The sequence below is a fragment of the Aulonocara sp. 'chitande type north' Nkhata Bay genome, linkage group LG14 (assembly GCF_057382095.1).
Source record: "Aulonocara sp. 'chitande type north' Nkhata Bay isolate Kocher_YH1m ecotype deep benthic linkage group LG14, A_spYH_male_GT1.1, whole genome shotgun sequence".
Classification (NCBI taxonomy): domain Eukaryota; kingdom Metazoa; phylum Chordata; class Actinopteri; order Cichliformes; family Cichlidae; genus Aulonocara; species Aulonocara sp. 'chitande type north' Nkhata Bay.
In genome coordinates, this window is record NC_141357.1 from 7,645,406 (window position 1) to 7,666,535 (window position 21,130).

Genomic DNA, 21,130 nt, shown 5'->3' on the forward strand with positions numbered 1-21,130 from the left:
AAATGACCTCCGACAAGAAAGCATAATTTCTGCTGTTTAATACCGAAGAAATTAAAACTTTTTAAAATTATGCCAAATTGAAAAATGCTTGGCTGTGTCTCAAATAAAACCTCTAACTTTGCTGTGCTTCACTTCAGCAGCATCGGGTAATGTTCATATGTTGATTCATGGTTTTCTTCAGTTTTTGATCTACTGCAGAATATTTTTAAGGCAGTTATCTGCTATAAAAAGCCAGGCCAGGAAAATCTTCGCTGTGTTTAATCAGTGACAATACCCACCTCTAGTGAGTAGCCTAGGCCTGACAGAAGTGGACGTAGCTGTGGATAATGAGAAAAGATATAAAGAACGTTTGATTACTTTTTCGTTAAGGCCTGAGCCATCTGAAATTCATAGCTAGTGCTCTGACACGGAGCCATCAACCTCTCAGGTTATGTCTAACATTGGTCCGGAGACAGAATCAGATAATGAGCCTCATACGATCGACTCCGAGCCAGAGCCCACTGAAAGTAAAAGGGGGAAAGTGTATACAAAGTATTTCAAAGAGAGTGGCTTGACCAGTTTCCGTGGCTAAGATACTGTAAAGCTGACAACATGATGCACTGCATTTACTGTCGTGAGTGTGGAAAGACCATGGCCGGCAATACTGCATTTGTGACTGGTGCTAATACATTTCAAATTGAAATGCTGAAAAAGCACAGTGTATCCCGAAAAAACATTATATGCCGCGATAAATGCACTGCTCAAGTATCCCCTCTCCCCGCTGCCTTTCAGCGGCAGGCAGCAGCAAACAGGTCATCAGAGGAGGCTGAGAGGATGATTAAGTTTTAACATTATCTACGTTATTGGAATTTTACCTAAATTACTTGATTTAGTCAGTAACAAGGAATTAAAAAATGGGTTTCAGTTGGCCAAAAGTGGCCACCATAGAGCCAACAGGAATAACGGCATGTGTAGTGTATATTATTGATATAATTAAGGAGCTGAAGTTGGAAAATTAAAAAAATAGTGAAAAATTGAAGAAATTGAAGTGTACACAAATGGCCAGCATAGAGCCCAGAGGGTTAAATGTGAGCAGGCTGCTGTGACATGTGCCAGTAAATATCTTCTAATGTCTGTCTGCCTTTTGTTTTAGCTGATGAGGAGTTTGACGAGCTTTGCTTTGAGTTTGGGCTGGAGCTGGATGAAATTGTAAGTACATGACATCAAATACGAACAGCTCGCTATTTGTGGTTAATAAAGTAATGCAGTAATGCTCTGTTATTGCAGAGATGTAAGTACAGTTCTTTGATTTGTCTACATTTGTGTCTGAATTCTGGCATGCTGAAGTTCCTCTTCCCCATCTGCTTTACAGACCTCTGAGAAAGAGATAATCAGCAGAGAGCAGGGTGACACTAAGGCCTCAGGAGCATCTGATGTGATCCTGTATAAGATCGATGTACCAGCTAACCGCTATGATCTGCTATGTCTGGAAGGACTGGTTCGTGGACTGCAGGTCTTCAAGAATAAGTGCGTTTCTGCAATTTTTAACAGGCTTAACCTGAAATAAATGACAAGAGATTTATTTATATATCAAGTTTTGTTGCCGTGATTGACCAGCACTTTGTTTTTTTGTTTTGTGTACCGTATTTTCTGCACCAAAAGGCGCACTTATAATCCTTTAATTTTCTCAAAAATCAACAGTGCGCCTTATAATCCAGTGCGCCTTATGTATGAATTCTGGTTGTGCTTTCTAACCTTGAACCAATTTTATGTGGTACATGGCGCTCATAAATCTGTAAAAAAATGTTTTAGTACGACTTGTGTAAGCTACGAAGTGCTTGATGGATTGTCAGATGGATTGTTGGAGCATTACAGCTACCGTAGTCAGGAGCCTCGCAGAGTAATCTAGGTCCAAAACTCTGTCCGCTTCAGGTCCCAAAGTCAAACGAACACTGCGGCATCACTGAGAGTTAAAACTGTTCTTCCCTCTAACCGCAGAGATTGTGTTTTTGTTTTAGGTTGGAGGTGCCCCGATACAAACGTGTTAGCCCACTCAGTGGGGAGCCTCAGAAGCTGATCATCACTAAGGAGGTGTGTGGAGATGTTCACAATTATAAAATGTTTAACAAGAAAAAAAATAGTTTGTAACCTAGAACAGGTATCAGTGCGATTTGCCTGTTGACCCTATGTTTGCGGCGCTTCACTCCCCTCAGACGGAAGCAGTGCGACCCCACGCTGTGGCAGCAGTCTTGAGGAACATCACTTTCACACAGGAGCGCTATGACAGTTTCATTGAGCTGCAGGAGAAACTACATCAGAACATTTGCAGGTGAGAGCACACCAACCACCTACTATATATAACATGAATGTGTTTCCTTTAAAAATTTGAGTCTAAATGGCTAGCTGCAGCTACTTACAATGAAAAGACCAACACGATGCTGCCATTACCTCTGACACTTGTTACTGTCCTAAGTCACCTAGTTAGGTAACTAAAGACATAATATACTTATTTAAAAGTACTAAGAATGTTTTTGATTAGACCCAGTAATAAATCTTGCAGAACAACACTTATGTTTTGTGATGATAGTTTTACTCTCATGAAACTCACTGCAGAGCCAAAAATCATCAGGGCCTATGTTGCCTAAGATTGATTTTGCACATGCCTAAGGATGAATTTCGTAAGAACTTAATTGTTTACTTTTTATTGATACTAGATGCTGGATGCTATTTTTTTTTTACTTTGATGCTTTATTTACAAAACAGTGCTGTGGCGTTCTGTAGCCTTCATGGCAAGTGGTCCACATACATTTGCCAGTGAAACGGCACCTTGAGCAAAAACATCTAGGAGCAAGCTTGTCAATAAAAAGTGTGACAACATTAAGCCCAGGGAGCCCCCACTTTTCAAGAAAAAGACCGATAACACAACAACAACAGTGACAAATTTGCTGTCATAATTTAACGTGGAGCTTTTCTGTACACATACAGGAAAGAGCGAAAAGGCGGTGCTGTTAATGAGATGGTGAGCTCAAATAGATTTATTACAGTAACCACTATTAAACCCCTTTACTGTGAAAAAGTTGGCAGGAATCATTCATCAAACCACCTGATTACCAATCTCCAACATGAAGTAAAGCTAATTTTGTAGCTGCTCCCATTTCGTTGCAATTTGTTTTGGCAGAAAGCTACAGAAGTTCAAATAAAATATGCAGAGCTGTTAACCTTGTCTGATACCATGTTTTAATCAAGCAGCTCACTGAGGGCTGTCACAGTGACACCTGCAGCAAGCAGGAGTGAGCCTACAGGGTACAAGACTACATTTATTTAAAGGCTTTTGTGACATTTTATTTTGCAGATGTAGATTAATCTAAAATATGAATACCATATTGTAATAATAAAATTGTATTAACCTTTAAAAATAAACTAGGGTTTGGGTTTTTTTGCATTTCAGGAAAAACAGTAAAACTGAGCCACTGACCTGTGGCTGAGTTAATTATTCACATTATTAACATCTATACCATCATAACAGAAAACATTTCGTAGAATACTGATATGCTCTGTTTTCTTCATTGCAGCCACCACATGCTCCTATGAAGGCTTAGAGACACACACAGTTATTTGCAAGCATGCTTAAATACGCAGACACACACACAAACAGAATCTAACTGAGTGTTTACCGAGTCACGGCACATATATCACATTAGAAAAATCACACGGCACACAACGAAACAGAAATGTCACAAAAAGCATATTGATAACTTTTCTCCGCGCACCAGGTATACTGGAATTGGCTCAGTTTGTCCCCAATATATCATTTTTGCTTTCTTCTGAATCAGAATACTTTATTGATGCCTAGGGGAAATTATTTTTCATTACAGTGCTTTATTATAAACAAACATTAACAAGGACAGACAATACACTAACTAAGAATAGCACAATATATATATATATATATATATACACACACATAAAAGTCACTTATTAATAAATAGCTGAAAAAGGAAGAACATGTGCAAGAAGGGTGTAGCTGTTGCAGTAAACTGTGTGTTAAGTGGGTGAGTTTTACAGGGAGATGGCCACAGGCAGGAATGATTTCCTGTGTTGTTCAGTGGTGCTTCTCGGTAATCTCAGTCTTTCACTGAACGTGCTCCTGTGACTGACCAGCATGTCATGGAGTGGGTGGGAGGTGTTCTCGAACATTGTCTTTATCTTGGACAACATCCGCCTCTCCGACACCACCTTGAGGGAGTCCAGATCCATCCTCACAACATTACTGGCCTTACGAATCAGTTTATCGAGTCTGTTGGCATCTACGACCCTCAGCCTGCTCCCCCAGCATGCAACAGCACAGAGGATCGCACTGGCCACAACAGACTCATAGAAAATCCTGAGCATTTTCTGGCAGATGTTGAAGGACCTCGGTGTCCTCAAAAAATAGAGACGACTCTGGCCCTTTCTGTAAAGTGCTGTGGTGTTTGTAGCCCAGTCCAGTTTATTGTCAATGTGAACTCCAAGGTATTTATAGTCCTCCACAATGTCAACACTGACCCCCTGGATTGAAACAGGGGTCAAGTGTTTCCTGGTCTTCCTGAAGTCCAGGAAACACTTGACCCCTTCTAACCACTACTTCATGCTAGGGCCTTCATCTGGGTCGGGATTTTCTCCAGGACCCAGGTTAGATTGACTACTTTTTCTTTTCAAATATTTATCTATTGCTATTACGTGCTGCGTTGTCTCACTCACAGCATGACTATTATGTACTTTCTTCAACCCATTTAATTAGAGCAGAGTAGTTATACTGCCCTCTAGTGGAAGAGAATGTAATTGTTCTGCCTGTTACTCACTGATCGCTTGGAATACTAATCAGGTTGAACCAGATAATCTTCCACGGCACACCTGATCATTTCTCATGGCACACCTATGTGCCGTGGAAGATTATCACAGTGGCACAGTGGTAGGGAAACACTGATCTAACTCATCCAGGCCTGGTTGTCTCGAACACGCCACATGGGCATCCACCCAACTGATTTTCAGCCTTTTTGTTGGAGATGAAAATAGAGGCTCCTTTGATGCCTAGGGTTTTTTTTTCTTTTTTTTTTCTTTTTAACATTTATTCCTAACCATGTGTTACACTTCACATCACATCAGCTTTTGATTGCAAATGAGAGCAAAGTCCTTTCACAATCAGAACATTTGAAAACATTGGTAGTATTAATAAATGTTACATAAATACCAATTCAGCTCAGGTATCAATTTAATACTAGTTTTTTAATATCCTATCTTGTCCTGGGCTGTGGAACTCTACTGTCTAGTAGTTATTGAAACAAAGGAAATTGTTGTCTCGGGGCCATTTGTTGTTGTTTAATACTAGAGATGGCACAATATCACTTTTTTATATCTGATACCAATATCATAAATTTGGATATCTGCCGATACCGATATGAATCCGATTGTGTATTTTATCATCAATAAAACTGTTTTTTTTAAAAATATTTTGCTGCATTTTGTAGAAGTTCATACTCAAGTATTAAAAGCAAAACATTAAAGCTATTCTGTTATACCTGTATGCAAAAAATACACTGCACACAAAATATTTCATAGTTCAGCAACACTGATCAATCTAATAAACTTAAACCTACTCCATCCTCACTATTCCTCCCTATTTTAGAGAGTACTTAGGTTGTTTAATATTTCCCCTAACTAATAGGGTTGCCAACTCCCAGCAAAAAAACATAGGGAACCACCGCCCACCCTCTGACTCATGATGCTTAATCGACGTAATCGACTTTAATTTAATGCACATGTAAAAAAATAAAATAAAAAATGCACAGAAATCAATTCTTTTTCTACAATAATTAAATAGATTCAACATCTTTCTTCAACAGAATTGCAGACTGCATAGATGGTACCTTCCTAAAGGAAAAGTACTATAACCTACTAACTATTAGACTTAATAGTTACTATATACAATAATGGACTTGCAGTTTACATCAGATGAAAACTTTGGTTGTAAGATTCAGATAATGATTTATTAAAAACTAGACATTTTAAATGAGAATAAGAAAGAAAAGTATTTCTTTGTGCCCCCCTGTCTCTGTTAATGCCTTACCTGGCCCCCCTAACAAATTTTTTGCTAGACCCGCCCCTGCACAGTTACCTGCACTCAGCTATGTAAAAAAGGATCCTGATGCAGAAAGTAATATTAAATAAATTCTAACAACAGCTTATCAAGCTTAAATGTGCTGCTGTTGTTTATCCACTCGTTTCCACTTTCTGGCCCAAAGTGGGCGATAAACCAACAAGAGAGACAGAAGGGCCAGTCAGCCGATCATTGATCAGTTTCGTGATTTCAAGTAGCAACAGGAGAGGGAAGAAGAGGCAGTCGCTCTATATATCGGTTGTTAAGCTTAACGTGAGAATGCTTTACAAACATTCAGAGATGAACTTATACACTTGCTTTACTTCTCTGGGATAGCTTTCTCAGAGATGAAATGCCGGTTTGGAAGCACATAGCGAGGCTCCAAATGCTCCACCAGACAGCCGACGGCTCTCGCACAACACAGCCACTCGATCATATGACGCATACTTCTCCGACATGCTAAGGTCATGAGCTGGGTTACACCATGTCGCAAGTTTTGTGAGATGCTTTTATGATATTTAATAGATTAATGGATTACATTTTTAATTTCTCTCCAATATCCGATCCAGTAATTTAGGTTTGTATCGGACCGATACGTAATATCGGATTGGTATGTTTGTGCAGAAAGAGGAGCCTGGTGGCGATTGGGACCCATGACCTGGACACCATCTCTGGTCCTTTCACGTACACAGCCAAACGTCCAGGAGACATCTCCTTCAAGCCCCTCAATCAGACCAAAGAGTACACGGCCACCCAGCTCATGAGCCTCTATAAGGTGAGCAGGTGAATGACTCATTGTGGGTCACACAGGCAGTTTGTAGTTTTGGCTAACTCACTGATGTTCTGCTGATTCCTACAGACCGATAGCCACTTGAGGCATTATCTTCACATTATTGAAGACAAACCTTTGTACCCCGTCATCTACGACAGCAACGGCGTTGTTCTGTCTATGCCTCCTATTATCAACGGTGAGCGCTGTGACCTCGCTCTGCTTTCATTTTCTTTTTTTTTATTGGAAAATTTGTGTTAGATTAGATTACACAGTATACAATTAATATATTTAGTTCAGAAATGCTCAGGGTCTATAGTTAGAGAAGATTAAAATCGGAAAGTAGTAACGCTTCTTAAAATGTTTCCAGTAAAATGAAGTGCCGTTTGTTTCAGGGGACCATTCAAAAATCTCCCTGAAGACTAAAAATGTCTTCATTGAGTGCACAGCGACAGACCAGACCAAGGTACAGTTGAGAGAAGAAAACAATAAATCTGTCACTTATCACCACTGTCATGAGAAACTGACTTTAACTTGATCACGTTTCCTACAGGCGAAGACTGTGTTGGACATGATGGTGACCATGTTCAGCGAGTATTGTGCTCAGCCTTTCACGTATGTCACGTCTTCCTGAAATGCTGGCTTTGCTGTTTGCAGGCAGACAGTAAATGGGATGTCAGGTCACTTATGCTGGTTCAGGATGGAAGTGGACATGTTGTTGACTGTGTAGTATAGTGTTGTAGAGGTTTACATTAGCAGTGAGTCATATTTTCACTTTTTACCATGCTCTGCTGTGTGATGTGACAGCAGCTGTTTGCCAACAGCTGTCACAGTTTACTGGATATCATTTTAAAAGCCCGTCTACAAGCTGTACTTTATTTCACCGACTTCTTGTCTGTCTGTGTTGTTAAATTCAGCCCGGCTTTGACTTCATTGAATATTACAATTAGTGTGATGTTTTCTTCTTTCTCCCTCAGGGTAGAGGAGGCTGAAGTGGTGTACCCAGATGGCAAGACCTGCATATACCCAGTACTGTATCACCCACAGTTATCCGAAATGTGACACATGTGACACTAATTTCTTGGAATGGCTCTTAATTCTTGTCTCTTGATTTTTGGTTTACACTTTAGGAGCTGGCTTACAGGAAGGAGAAGCTGTCTGGTAAATTCATTAACCAGAAAGTTGGCATCAAGTAAGTCATTTATGTATAAGTGTAATTATCAGAGTTTGAGATGCATATGAAACGCATGGATAAAATGCTTTTTAAAAAAAGGGGAAAAAAGCCTTTTTTAAAACTAATAATAAAGCTTCAAAATAAATATCACGTTTACATGTTTCAGATTAACAAAAATTTACGTAAAACAATGATAATCTGAATTTACATTCAGTTCTCGACCTTTACGGCCAATATAGGCCGGTACAGATAAACAGAAAGAAACCCCTCTTTAAAATTCTTTCTGATTTCTTTTCACACTTGCATGTTTCATATTGTCAGATAAATCTTGATATTAAACAACGATAATCTGAGAAAATGTGAAACAGTTTTTAAAGTGATGATTTCCTTAAGTAAGAGAAAAAAGCTTCCCAAACCTACCTTGTTGAATCACAAAAGTTTAGTTCAATTTCAGTAGTCACACCGAGGCCTGATTACTGCCAGATGTGTTGATGCAAACACTTTTTCACAGCACTGTATATTTTTAACTGATATATGGAGAGCAGTTACCTAAAACTGAACAATAGCTGCTGATTGGTCAGTTTTAGGTAACTCATCTTTGAGCAACTTTCCCAAGTTTAAATACTGTAATTTTTAGGTTTAATAGATTTAATAAAAATTAAAAATTGTCAGACATGTCACTCTGATCGCTAAAATGTTTAATACAGTGAGGCGGTGTTCCTGTAGCCCCTGTCCATTTAGTAAATATGTCTGGTGTACATTTATTACAATGGTTTAACTTGGCAGATTTACATATGTTCACATTAACCAAGTACAGTGTGTTAGTCTGAGCTGTATGTTCAGTGTGTTTTGTTTTTTTTTTTACTCAGGATAAGTTTGATTTGAATTTTAAAGTAGTTTAATGCCTCAGAAGATGCTAAGATCAGTGTTTGAAGGAGACCGATTTGGAAAATTTTCATGACCGAAGCTCAAATGTAGCATCTCCCTTTCCTGGTATGATAAGTTGGTTAACCCTTGTGGGGCTGAGTTCAAAGATCTTATCAGTGATTTATCACATCGTACCAAATTTCAAACATATGTTTAACTATTGATGAACAGATTTGTTCCACTCTGTCAGACTATAAATCCATGTTGGGACCAGTGGGAACTGTCTGTAGCCATGTTTTTACTTTCCATTGAAAAGTTTCAGATCAGTTTATTAGTATATGTTCTTAAAATGATACTCACACTCTGCATTTGAGTCTTGGTACTAAAGCATTTCATGCTTTGTGTCAGCGGACGTTCAGTAACATGAAAAGGCTCACTTTTTTTTTTCCCCCCTCTCCTGACAGTGAATCGACAGAGAAAATTGCTCACCTGCTGACCAGGATGTGCCTGCTCTCCCAGGCTACCGGCGCCAGTGATGAGATTGAGGTCGAGATCCCACCCACTCGCTCGGACATCATCCACGCCTGCGATATCATGGAGGACGCCGCCATTGCCTACGGTTTCAACAACATTACCCGCACCACCCCACGCACCTACACTGTAGCCAACCAGGTAGCTGCCTTTGCTTGTTTTCTATACATGGTGCATTACTGTAAGCAAATGCTGAGTTAATTAAACAATCAAGTGTGTCTAATCAAGCATGTGCATTCTTATGTATTTGTTCACAGTTCCCACTTAATAAACTGACAGAGCTGCTGAGGCAAGACCTGGCAGCCGCTGGATTTACAGAGGCCCTCAACTTTGCCCTGGTAAAAAAAAAAAATCATATAACTTTTGTCTTGGTTTGGGGTTTTTTTTGTTTGTTCAGGGTGTTTTTTTTTTTTTTTTGTTTTTGTTTTTTTGTTTTTTTTGTCTCTCTTTAAAAAAAAATCCTCAAATTTTTTCATCTTCTCTTTCTTTAGTGTTCTCAAGAAGATATTGCAGAAAAGCTTGGGAAGAAGATCTCGGAGATGAGGGCAGTTCATATCTCCAACCCCAAGACTGCTGAGTTCCAGGTAATATACAGTCAAACAAAGAGACAGAAATGAAATGAAGTGTTTTGGGCCTTTAAAAAAGACAAGAGAGAGTCACATTTTTATCCTCAAAGTAACTTAAAGAGTAGATTTTTTATTTTTATTTTTTTTTGAGCATTAATTGGTCTTTTTAGATTATTATGTGATTGGATATTTACACTGTACAGTAAACGGCAAACAACAGGCTGCAGTGAAATTCGTAAATGTTCAGCATGTCATCTGCAGGTGTTCATTTCACTGTCTGTGTAATGATCTGTAAAAATGTTTCAACTCCAAATAATGTTTATAGGTGCATTTTAAAATGTATCTCCTTAAGTTTAAAATGAAGAAGGTAAAGACTTTTAATGCTGGGATGATTTTGAGAAGTTGAGAACTAATCAGAAGCACAATGTTGTACTGTGATTGTTCCATAAGAGGGCGCCCTCTTCCTCCATAAGGAACTGCAGGCCTGTTTCCAGCTTGACCTGTTTTTTTTTTTTTCCCCACCAGGTGGCGCGCACCACCTTGCTGCCAGGTCTGTTGAAAACCATAGCAGCCAACAGGAAGATGCCACTTCCCCTTAAACTGTTTGAGATATCAGACGTGGTGCTAAAGGATGAGACCAAAGGTAGGCGTCAACAAATCTGAAGTGATGGAGACAAATTTATTACATGTAGAGTTGTACAGTTTTGGAAAGATGAAAACTTTCTTAAACATTACAAATTAGATCAAGTCGAATCGTAGTTGAAGTTGATAGATTTAATTAAAGAAGGGTCAATGAATGTTTTAATAAATATACAGGATTAAAAAAAAACTAAAATGTGGCATACTGAATTGTGTGTATTAGCTTTATTGTAGAAACTGTTACTTATGTCTCTCATCCTTCCACCCAGATGTTGGGGCGAGAAACAGCCGACGTTTCTGTGCTGTTTACTACAACAGGAGTCCGGGTTTTGAGGTCATCCACGGCCTACTGGACCGAACCATGCAGCTGTTGGAGGTGAAGCCAGCCCGAGGAGAAGGCTACCACATCCAGACTGCAGATGGTAAGAAGCGTGGAGATGAAGGGGGGTGTGGGCCTATAGGAACGTATGTACTGCCTAGCTTTGTTGGTAAATAACTAAAGACTGGATTTGTAGAAGGCAGAGAAATCCCAGCCACAGATTTCAAACCACGTGATCTTTTGTTTCTGTACAAGCTGTTGAATGAATTAATCCACCTCGTGATGATAAAAGGCAGGTTTTGTTGACATTATGTAAATCCAGTCTTTGACTAGCAGCAACTGCATTGTTGTGTTTGCTATGAGAGCAGCATGTACATGCTTTATTGTGAGGGAACATTTATCATCGCAGTGAGCTACACAGTTCTGGTTCAACTCCACACTGGCTTGCATCATCAGTGGTGAGGGTAACTCCACAGGAAGGATATACAGGAGCTTGTGTATGTATACACAAGGTATAGGGGTGATGTAGTGATTGGCATGGATATGAAAATGGATTGATGGCTTTTTTTTTTTGAAGTTAGAGTTATGGATTGTGAATAATCGGTAGTTGCTTGGGCTGTTTAAATCAAAAAACACGTCAGGAGTTGCAATCATAGACGGATAACCACGGAGTAATAAATCAGAAGTTATGCTGTAACTTCAGCACATTGTAGGGTCTCTCTGTTTTTATCTTATGTTGTATGATGTTGCATTTTTGAGCACACCATCTGATTACTTGGAAGTCGTGGCCCAAAACTAACATTTAGATCTTTGAGTTATCATTGACAACATGGTTGCCACACATGTCGTCAGACAGGGTTAGGATCCTTTATTTTCCCCATTCTTCATGCTGTAGTGCCTGAGCAGGAAGAACAGGTCTTTGTGTGTGTAAAACTGACCACACACTTTTTTTTTCTCTTTTGCTAGCACACAGAATTGTCAAGTAGCCACCTTCGCTCAATAAAAAGTTAATGGAGAGCATGACCGGGTTTCCCCTCTGGTCTGGGTAGGACTGAACGTGGACAGTTGCTACAGTAGCTTATATTTTCAGTCTCTTCTGGAATAGACTGACCGGCTTCTATTTTCTTTTTCTTTTTTTAAAATGTATTTATTTTGGGACATAAAGAACTGGAGTGAAGGTCAACCCCCGCTTCCTTCCTCACCTCCAGATTGCTCACCAATTCCTGTAAGAAGAGGTTATGACTTATGTTTTATTGTTTGTTTTAGAAAGCTGCAGAGTGAGTTGCATCCAAAAATCTGAAAGATGTGTGGGAAGGATTTTAGAGCTTCCTCACTTAAACATTCTGCTACAGCTGAAAATATGAACAGTGGCCGATAATCATCAGATATTTTTATGTTTAGAAATCCTATGTTATTTCAGCTCTGTTATTGATAGTAGACTATTTAGTGAGAAGGACTTGGCTAACATTGTGAAGAGCAGCACTACAGCACATTTAGCCAATGATAACAGTAAAATTTTAACAATGTGGTAATATTAAGGGTCAATTGCTGAATTAAGTCACCCTCACAATTAGTTTTCTCCAGATCCAAAGTCTTACAAGCCCAGTGGCCTGCTGTTTTTGTGCGAAACTACAACTGTTAAGTTGGCTAATGCATCTCATTAGCCTACTTTTACCTTGTGTGTTTAACTCTACATGTGTAATATGTGTTTAAGATATGTAAACGTAACCATCCACAATGATGAGGTAGTTGTTACTAGAGATGGCACGATACCACTTTTTTATGTCCGATACCGATACCGATATCATAAATTTGGATATCTGCCGATACCGATATGAATCCGATATAGTGTTTTTTAATCAACAAAACTGTTTTTTTTTTTAAATATCTTGCTGCATTTTGTATAAGTTCATACTCAAGTTTAAAACAACAACTACACTAAAGCTATTCTGTTATACCTGTATGCAAAAAAAAAAAATTTCATAGTTCAGCAATACTGATCAATCTAATAAACTTAAACCTACACCATCCTCCCTATTCTGGTATTTTAAAGAGTACTTAGCGTAAATATTAAGCAACCTAACTAATAGGGTTCCAACTCCCAGCAACAACAAAAATAAATAAAAAATAGGGAACCACCCCTCACACTCCACCTCATGATGCTTAATCAACGTAATCAACCTTAATTTGATGCAGTGTGAAAAAAAAATGCACAGAAATCAATTATTTTTCAAGAAATATTAAATAGATTCAACATCTTTCTTCAACAAAATTGCAGACTGCACAGATGGTACCTTCTCAAAGGAAAAAGTACTATAGCTTACTAGGGTATATATATTAGACTTAATAGTCACTATATACAGTAATGGACTTCTATTCATTTTACATCAAATTAAAACTTTGGGTGTAAGATTCGGATAATTATTTATTAAAAGCTCGACATTTTAAATGAGAATAAGAAAGAAAAGTATGTCTTTGTGCCCCCTTTTCCCTGTTAATGCCCTATCGGCCCCCCTGGCTAAACTTTGCTAGATCCGCCCCTGCACAGTTACCAGCCGTCAGCTACGTAGAAAAAAATCCTCGAGTAGAAAGTAATAATAAATAAATTCTAACAACAGCTGATCGAGCTTAAACGTGCTGCTGTTGTTCAGCCGCTGGTTTCCTCTTTCTGGTGCAAAGTGGGCCAAAAACAAACCAGAGACACAGACTCGCGACAGAAAAGCCGATCAGCTGATCATTAAGCAGTTTCATGATTGAAGTAGCAGCCGGAGAGCGAGAGGCAGTCGCTTGTTAAGCTTAACGCAGGAATGCTTTACAAACATTCAGAGATGGACTTACACACTTGCTTTACTTCTCTCGGGGATAACTTTGTCGGAGATGAAATGCCGGGTTGCTAGCGAAGCTCCACATGCTATCCAGACCACCGACAGGTCCCGCATGCCACAGCTGCTCTATCACGTGATGCATACTGCTCCGACGTGCTAACGTTCTGAGGTGAGTTACGGCGTGTTGCAAGTTTTGTGAGGTGCTTTCGTGATATTTAATGGATCGGATTACATTTTTTATTTTTCTCCGATATCCGATCCAGTAATTTAGGTCAGTATCGGACCGATACCGATACGTAATATCGGATCGGTCCATCTCTAGTTGTTACAGGACAACAATGTAACGGCAAAATGACATCATGATCGACAGCCTTGCTTTTATACAGGAGTGGAACCAGTTGAGTCGAGTCCCCTATTGTCTGTATTATAGAAACACTGCAGATGGGTGGTGCTCCTCTGTAAACCTTTGCCAAACTGTCTGAGAGTAACTGTTTGCAATTGTTTGCAGACAGGTGGCCTTCCACCTGGCCTCCTGTGCAGTCACCCAGAGGTGGAGGTGTGTTGCATCAAATGTGAAAAAATCTAATGAAATCATCAGGCAAGGATTCAGTATCTCTCTCCTTGTGTGTGCAGAGATGGATCTAACACACCACAGCTTCACTTTTTAATCTGTGCCTCATAATTAATGGTATAGTGACTAAAACATTAAAACAACAACGATTCTTTGTTAAGGATATCACTTTTGAAGTTGACTGCATGTAAATCATTCTAATGCACACCATCCAGACCTGGCTCAAATCCACCAGGATGTTTAAGCTGCAGTGCTGCCAATGCATCTACACTTGATGCCAACATTTGACATGTTGGTGTCATCCAGTGTCTCTAACACCTGGAAAATACCAGATACCATTTTAGTGGGAACTCATAACGTGTCATCACTTAAATGACAGTTTTTGTGACACCCTTATTTTTAACACGTGTTATATTACATTCCTTGGTCTACCTGCAAGTCCAGCAATCACATCCCATCACCCTAATAAATCAGTCTAACCCTCTTTCTCTTACATTCATATACATATGGCATTGAACTGTTCCTGTCATCTCTTTGCTCAATAAAAATAAAAGGTGTCACATCAGCGTTGGTTTTTCGGGGTCATGGACCCAGAACACCACTTCACTTCACTCTAATGATGAAATGCATCTGAGCACATTTTCATAGGGATTCTTTCTTAAGTCACTGTGAATGAAATTAGTCATATTGCATCAGCACTTGAAGCCTGTTGAGAATTCTGCTGACCTTTTATTCTGAAAGGTTCTTTTAATCACAGAGAGCTTGAAAGCAGTAAACTGTACAGTGTGAATGCATTTTCTTCTTCACAGTCCGCTGATATTAACATGTGGTGACACGTGACCAGCTTTGTCAAATTTACTGTAAAGCTAAGTTTGAATGGCAGGTGTGACTCAGTTTCTGATGCAGTTGCTCTGTTCCTATGAGATTGTTAATCAGAAATGTTCGACTGCAGGCCAATCTGTATGCATCTGAGCTGCCCCAAGTTTCCCAGAGGGATTCTCATCCATTCATTTCAGTTTTAGATTCCTCGCCTCTTTCCATTTCCCCCACCCCCAGACCCATATTTTCCTACCTATTTACCTCTCCACCCACCACTTCCGCCCCACCTCTCCTTTGGGCTTTGCAAGGTCACGCTGTAGGATATCTGCCTGTACTGGCCCATTCAGACTGCAAATCAATGGGCTCAAGTATCGGTGGATGAGAGATGAGTGCAGAGAGAGGAGTGGGGAGGGTTGAAGGCAGACATGGGAGAGGAACAATGGGGGGGAAACTACAGGGTACAGATAAAAACTTGGGGGTGGGGGGCAGACGAAAGAAGCTAGGTATGAGAGCGTGCATAGGCTGCAGTGTGGAGAGGAGCACAGGAGTCATGTCACCCACTGCAGTGCCGAGCAACGAGACAGACTGGCACATACAGCACCCACCCACGGGTGCTTAGACTGGCCATCTGACAGGCATAAAGTAACACACATACTTCAAACAGGAGCTGAAATTGACATCCTCACAGTTTGCTCTCATGCACAACATACTGGAACACACACTCCCACTCACTCTACCTTCTCCATTTGTTTTTTCCTCTAGTCTCTATGCACCATTAGCCCCACACATGTCAGCATGTCCTTAAACCCATTACAAGGTCGTGACCCAGTCTCATAGCCCACCTGATGCAGACACATGTCCTCAGGATGTGTCCATCAGCAGCTCTGCTGCTCCCTCAGCATCGCTCCCCAGGAATACATGTCAGTCGTGTTTCCACCACTCAGTGCAGAAAGGCGATGAAATGACGAGTCAGGGGAACAGAGGCAGAGCAGAAAACACTTAAATGACAGATGCCCACGTTTCACTTAACAACTGTGTCCAATGCGAGGTCTCGGCCCATTTGTTAGTATCATGTCTTCTATGTTTGTTTGCTTTTTCACCTAGAGCGATCAGTCTGTGTGTGTGTGCTTCACAGGATGAAGGCTCAGTTTAATGACACTAAAGGACTTATTTTCAATCTGTCCTTTGGTTATTGTTCCTGTTTATATGTGGTAATGACACCTCTTACAAAGGTCCTGAGATTTAGGTGACGTAACTCGGTGTTCCAACACAGAAACAAGTGATCAGGTCTGCTTTATATGAAGCAATACATTATACAAAATTACTTGGGCGAAAACGGTGAGCAGTACTAAAAATAACCAAGTAAGCTGTTGTAAATGTGCAACATTTTACAAACCAGGCTCTTCTGTCTATACATACACAGCCTAATATTTTTCCCTCTGTGCTGTAGAGATTTGTCATTGGCATGAGCAAAACACATTATGCATCTGCTATTGACATTAGTTTTAATGGTGATAACAAAACTGTAGACCATCCCCAGCTGTAACTAAGCAATCTCTTACCTAGATTGAATTCATTTTAAGGGTAGAACTATATCATATCTCAGGAATACACACTGTTTATCATAATTAGCAGAAATGACGGCTGAAGCTATAAAAGCAAGACCTGGAATAAGATTCGGTGGATTTTTAACTCATTCACAAGTTCTCCTAAAATGTGGAATTAAAAGCAGGGAAAAGCCTCAAAGAACATAAAAGTGATTACTGAAATTCATTTGATGAAAGTTATATTGGTACTAATTTCAGATGTGCACCTGCTCACACAGTGAGGCATTCATTGCAGTTTGCTGCTCATTAAATTGATTAAGAACTTCTCTCTAAATAAAATAATGGTGATAAATTGTCCAGTTGGACTTGTTGATGATGCGCCGATCTAACCGCAGCTTCCGCTGAAAGCTCCACTGCAAGTTGGAGGAGAGGGGGCGGAAAGTGGCGGGGCTCAAGTGTGGGGTTTTCATTGACTGATTGGTTATTTAAGATGTACCCGAGCTATTTATGTAGTTGCCATGGCATCCTGTTCACGGTGCAAGAAGATGACGTGTGAACTGACGCAAGCACATTCCACTAATTTAACAGGCACTGAAATAACTGCTCGACGTTTTCTGCTCTAGCAGCCCAACACGTGTTTGAAAGCTCATGCATTTCTGTCGTAAGCCTTCGTCCACAGCAGTGATGGAAGATCTAAGCGGTGGGCTCTGGAACCCATTAGCAAGGCAGCGTGGGAAGAAGCGGTGCACGATGGGAGAATGCCGTGTCTGTGTGAGAGTGTGTGGGGCTGTAGTCATAGCAACCCCTGTATCTTGTTATCCCCTGACAAGTCCGTCTTTCAGTCAGTGTTTTTTTTTTTTTTTTTTTAACAAAGTGAGCAAACGCCTCTCACACAAACAAAAGTGTTTTCATATTTGTGTCGATGGCGAATTTTTCTTCCCATCTGGAGCAAAGTGACCTTTTTTTTTTTTTTTTTTTTTTTTTTTTTTTTGGTGAGTCCAGATGCTGACACACTTTCCGCATCATGTCTGAGGGAGACTAAGCCAATTATGGTCAAATGGCCTCCAGTGGTGGTTGTTTCAGAGTAATGACCCATGACATTTTCACATAAATGGTGTTCCTTTCTGTGCTTTATCATTGATCAGTAATAAACGGTAAGAGTCAAGCTCATACTCAGTCCAGAGGGCTGTTTTCAGTTTTTGAAGTGTTTTTTTTTTTTTCTTCTTCTTCTCAAGGGAAAAAAAAGATGCACAGGAAGTAAAGCCTTTCGAGGTTTTGGCTTTATTCTTATCAGCTAACCAGTGATAATGAACGTGGGTGAACAAATTATGATCAAGGAACAAGAAAAGCTGCACAGTGTTGCCCACATGCTGCACTTGACTCATGATCATTGTAATGTAAAGCAGGAGAGACACAAAGCATGTCCAAGGAGCTGGCAAAATGCCTCATTTGGAGATGTTGCAACTATGGCACAAACAGGATCCAAGAAACACCTAAATCATCACAGTTGGGTGTTTAGATAGTAATACAGGTGGGGGGGGGGGGCAAACAAAAAAACAACTGCTTCACAGTAAGGTACGAAAAGCTTGTGGAGGTGATAATTGTCCAACAAAAGAAGTTGCTCTCGCGGGAGCTCAAGAGTCTGGACTGTGGCAAGAGTATAAGTTGGTGCCAGGTGTAGGTGTTAGTAGCCAAGACCTGGGAGTCTAATTTAAGCTGTTTTATTTGTGAGCAGAATCCAATCAGGGCAGTGGACCTTCAAATCAGTTTTATTTATCTAACCCCACTTCAATCATTTTATATATTGTAATGTAACAAATGTTTCAAAAATACAAAGACGAGACAGAAGAAAGGAAAAAGTTTGACCATCTTTAAAAAATTTACCCAAGGGTAAAACCAGTGAGAGACTGGGACTAGGTGGAGGGCCACACTGATGAGCTTTCTTTAGAAGCTGCTTGGTACCGCCCTTCACAACAGTCCCAGTTGTGGCCCCTTGGGTAGATTAGTTGGCCACCCCTGCCCTTTAGGATGTTTCAGTAATTGTAGCTGGTTCGTTGTCTTGGGCTAAAAGATCAGATGCTCCATATGCTTCATTTTTCCAAGTTTTTTTTTTTTTTTTGTCATTGGACACAATCCTGCTTCATTGCTGCCCCCGGCCTCACATTTTTAACCATTGTCACATCTTAAGAGACGAGGTAGCCATTCTGGCCTAAACTCTGACCATTATTCTTAAAGCTTCCTTATGTGGAAATTCTCCTGCTTTTTACTTTGGCAGCTATAATTCAGAATTACTGTGTCATGAATGTCATGAACATTCACACTGTATTATGAACAAAATTGGCCATTACTAAAGAACACGTGTATATTCATGATGGCAAAGAGGGCCATTGTCTGTATTGAACACGTGGTCTGACTGTTAGAATCAGTCCGTTGGTTTTTATTAGGAGAAAGCTAAGCTGCCTTTTTCTAAAAGAAAAAGATAACTGTTGCAATGTTTTCTTCTAAAATAGCTTTAACAAGAAGGAAGTGGGGCCAAACTGTTAACCTTATTTATTTTTTCCCCCTTTCAGATTCCACCTTTTTCCCCGGTCGCTGTGCTGATATCTTTGTCCGTGGAAAGAACGTCGGGCGTCTCGGAGTGCTTCATCCAGATGTCATCAATCGCTTCGAGCTGACAATGCCCTGCTCCGCCCTGGAGATGGACATCGAACCCTTCCTGTGATTTTACCTTCCTAAACCTAAAACCATATATAGCTGTTTGTTTGGTGTATGTTACGGGGGTGTGCTGCCGATGATTGTTTTAGTTGGTTAATCAGGAGACAATACTGTGCGGAACTGTGTGGAAACATTGTTTTATATAAGAGTAACAGGGCTGTTTTTACTGAAGTCAGAATAATTAAAAATTAACAACACTCCACTGTGTTTGTAGCATGTGTTTGTGCGTCTGTGTGTGGGCTTGCGCATGCATGCCTGATCTTAATTTAGCCTATTTGTGCCTTGGGGTTAGTGCATGGTAATTAAACTGAGTGACTCATTACCTGTTGCTCTGTTGCCTTGGTTCTTCCAGTGGCCACACCGCTGAAACTCCCCTCACACGCGACGTTCCCATGAAAGAAGTCATCAAGCACAGGTTCCCCACACGAGATGAATCACAGCAGAGCGCCCACTCCCGCCTGACTTCCACAAAAACTGTGTTTGGTGACGTGAGCACACAAGTGGGCCTCGAAGCTCTCAGTGATTTTCTGGCTGACAAAAGCTACATCGAGGGCTTTGTGGCATCCCAAGCTGACATGATCGTGTTTGACGCCATCCCCTCTCCTCCCTCACCGACGCTCTGCCACCTCTGGCGCTGGTACAACCACATAAACTCTTTCCAGACAGACAGAGCTCGTCTTCCATCAGCCAAGAGTCGGTATGTCCTCCCAGCTACTCCCCTGGCCACGCCAAATGATGCCAGCGACGAGGAAGACATCGACCTTTTTGGGTCGGACGATGAGGCAGAGAGCGCAGAAGTGGCCAGAATCAAGGAGCAGCGTCTTGCCGAGTACGCCGCCAAGAAATCCAAGAAGCCAGCTCTCATTGCCAAGTCCTCCATCCTGCTTGACGTCAAGCCCTGGGACGACGAGACGGACATGTCCAAGCTGGAGGAGTGCGTCCGCAGCGTCAGTATGGACGGGCTGCTGTGGGGGCAGTCCAAACTGGTGCCAGTGGGTTACGGCATCAAGAAGCTCCAGATAGGATGTGTGGTGGAGGACGATAAAGTGGGCACTGATATGTTGGAGGAAGCCATCACCGCCTTCGAGGAATATGTTCAGTCTGTGGATGTGGCTGCTTTCAATAAGATCTGAATCACTGAGACAGAACAGTGCCATCTGAGATTTTGTGGACTTGGTGTAAGCTGGGCGATAAATGCAATGTTCAGTTAATATTCCAGCATCACTGTATTAAAGAGGCTAATGCTCAGGTGCTTCATTTCTTTATCCTTTGATACAAGTCCAAAAGGGTTTTGCCTTCAGACACAATTAAAGCCATTCAAACTTGTGACTTGAGTGCTCTGAATCTTTGTTTTTTCCACATGTCATCTGCACCTGTTTATACATTACTAACAAATAAAAGAAATTTGTGAAGCCAGTGGACTCCTGTAAGAAAACAAGTCATGCAGACATCAATCTGCACTGTACATGAAGTCTGACAGGTGCTCTCACATTCTTTTAAACTCTACTGTAGCAAAGGGAGCTTAACTGCTTCATTCCTGCACTAGACAAAGTAACCAGGCCAGCATGGTGTAACAGATTGCATGCTCTAACCTGCTGAGAGGACAAAGGTGGGTTCGGCTGAAATTAACTTGTCAGGATTCAGTTATACTGGATTTGGTATGAGCAAATCCG

At 40.6% G+C, this 21,130-nt stretch overlaps 1 protein-coding gene across 1 annotated transcript in view; it reads left to right on the forward strand.

Annotated features, from left to right (window-relative positions):
- Nucleotides 1-20,783, forward strand: part of farsb (phenylalanyl-tRNA synthetase subunit beta) — a 33,085-nt gene extending 12,302 nt beyond the window's left edge. The window contains exons 2-18 of the mRNA XM_086260784.1: nucleotides 1,133-1,188; nucleotides 1,352-1,506; nucleotides 1,998-2,070; nucleotides 2,193-2,308; nucleotides 6,740-6,890; nucleotides 6,975-7,083; nucleotides 7,280-7,350; nucleotides 7,438-7,499; nucleotides 7,862-7,913; nucleotides 8,015-8,076; nucleotides 9,390-9,597; nucleotides 9,714-9,794; nucleotides 9,948-10,040; nucleotides 10,548-10,665; nucleotides 10,931-11,083; nucleotides 19,313-19,460; nucleotides 19,810-20,783. Of these exons, the coding sequence (XP_086116910.1) occupies nucleotides 1,133-1,188; nucleotides 1,352-1,506; nucleotides 1,998-2,070; nucleotides 2,193-2,308; nucleotides 6,740-6,890; nucleotides 6,975-7,083; nucleotides 7,280-7,350; nucleotides 7,438-7,499; nucleotides 7,862-7,913; nucleotides 8,015-8,076; nucleotides 9,390-9,597; nucleotides 9,714-9,794; nucleotides 9,948-10,040; nucleotides 10,548-10,665; nucleotides 10,931-11,083; nucleotides 19,313-19,460; nucleotides 19,810-20,590 (2,489 nt within the window). The 3' untranslated portion in view covers nucleotides 20,591-20,783. The remainder of the gene's footprint in view (nucleotides 1-1,132; nucleotides 1,189-1,351; nucleotides 1,507-1,997; nucleotides 2,071-2,192; nucleotides 2,309-6,739; nucleotides 6,891-6,974; nucleotides 7,084-7,279; nucleotides 7,351-7,437; nucleotides 7,500-7,861; nucleotides 7,914-8,014; nucleotides 8,077-9,389; nucleotides 9,598-9,713; nucleotides 9,795-9,947; nucleotides 10,041-10,547; nucleotides 10,666-10,930; nucleotides 11,084-19,312; nucleotides 19,461-19,809) is intronic.
- The last annotated feature ends 347 nt before the right edge of the window (nucleotides 20,784-21,130 follow it).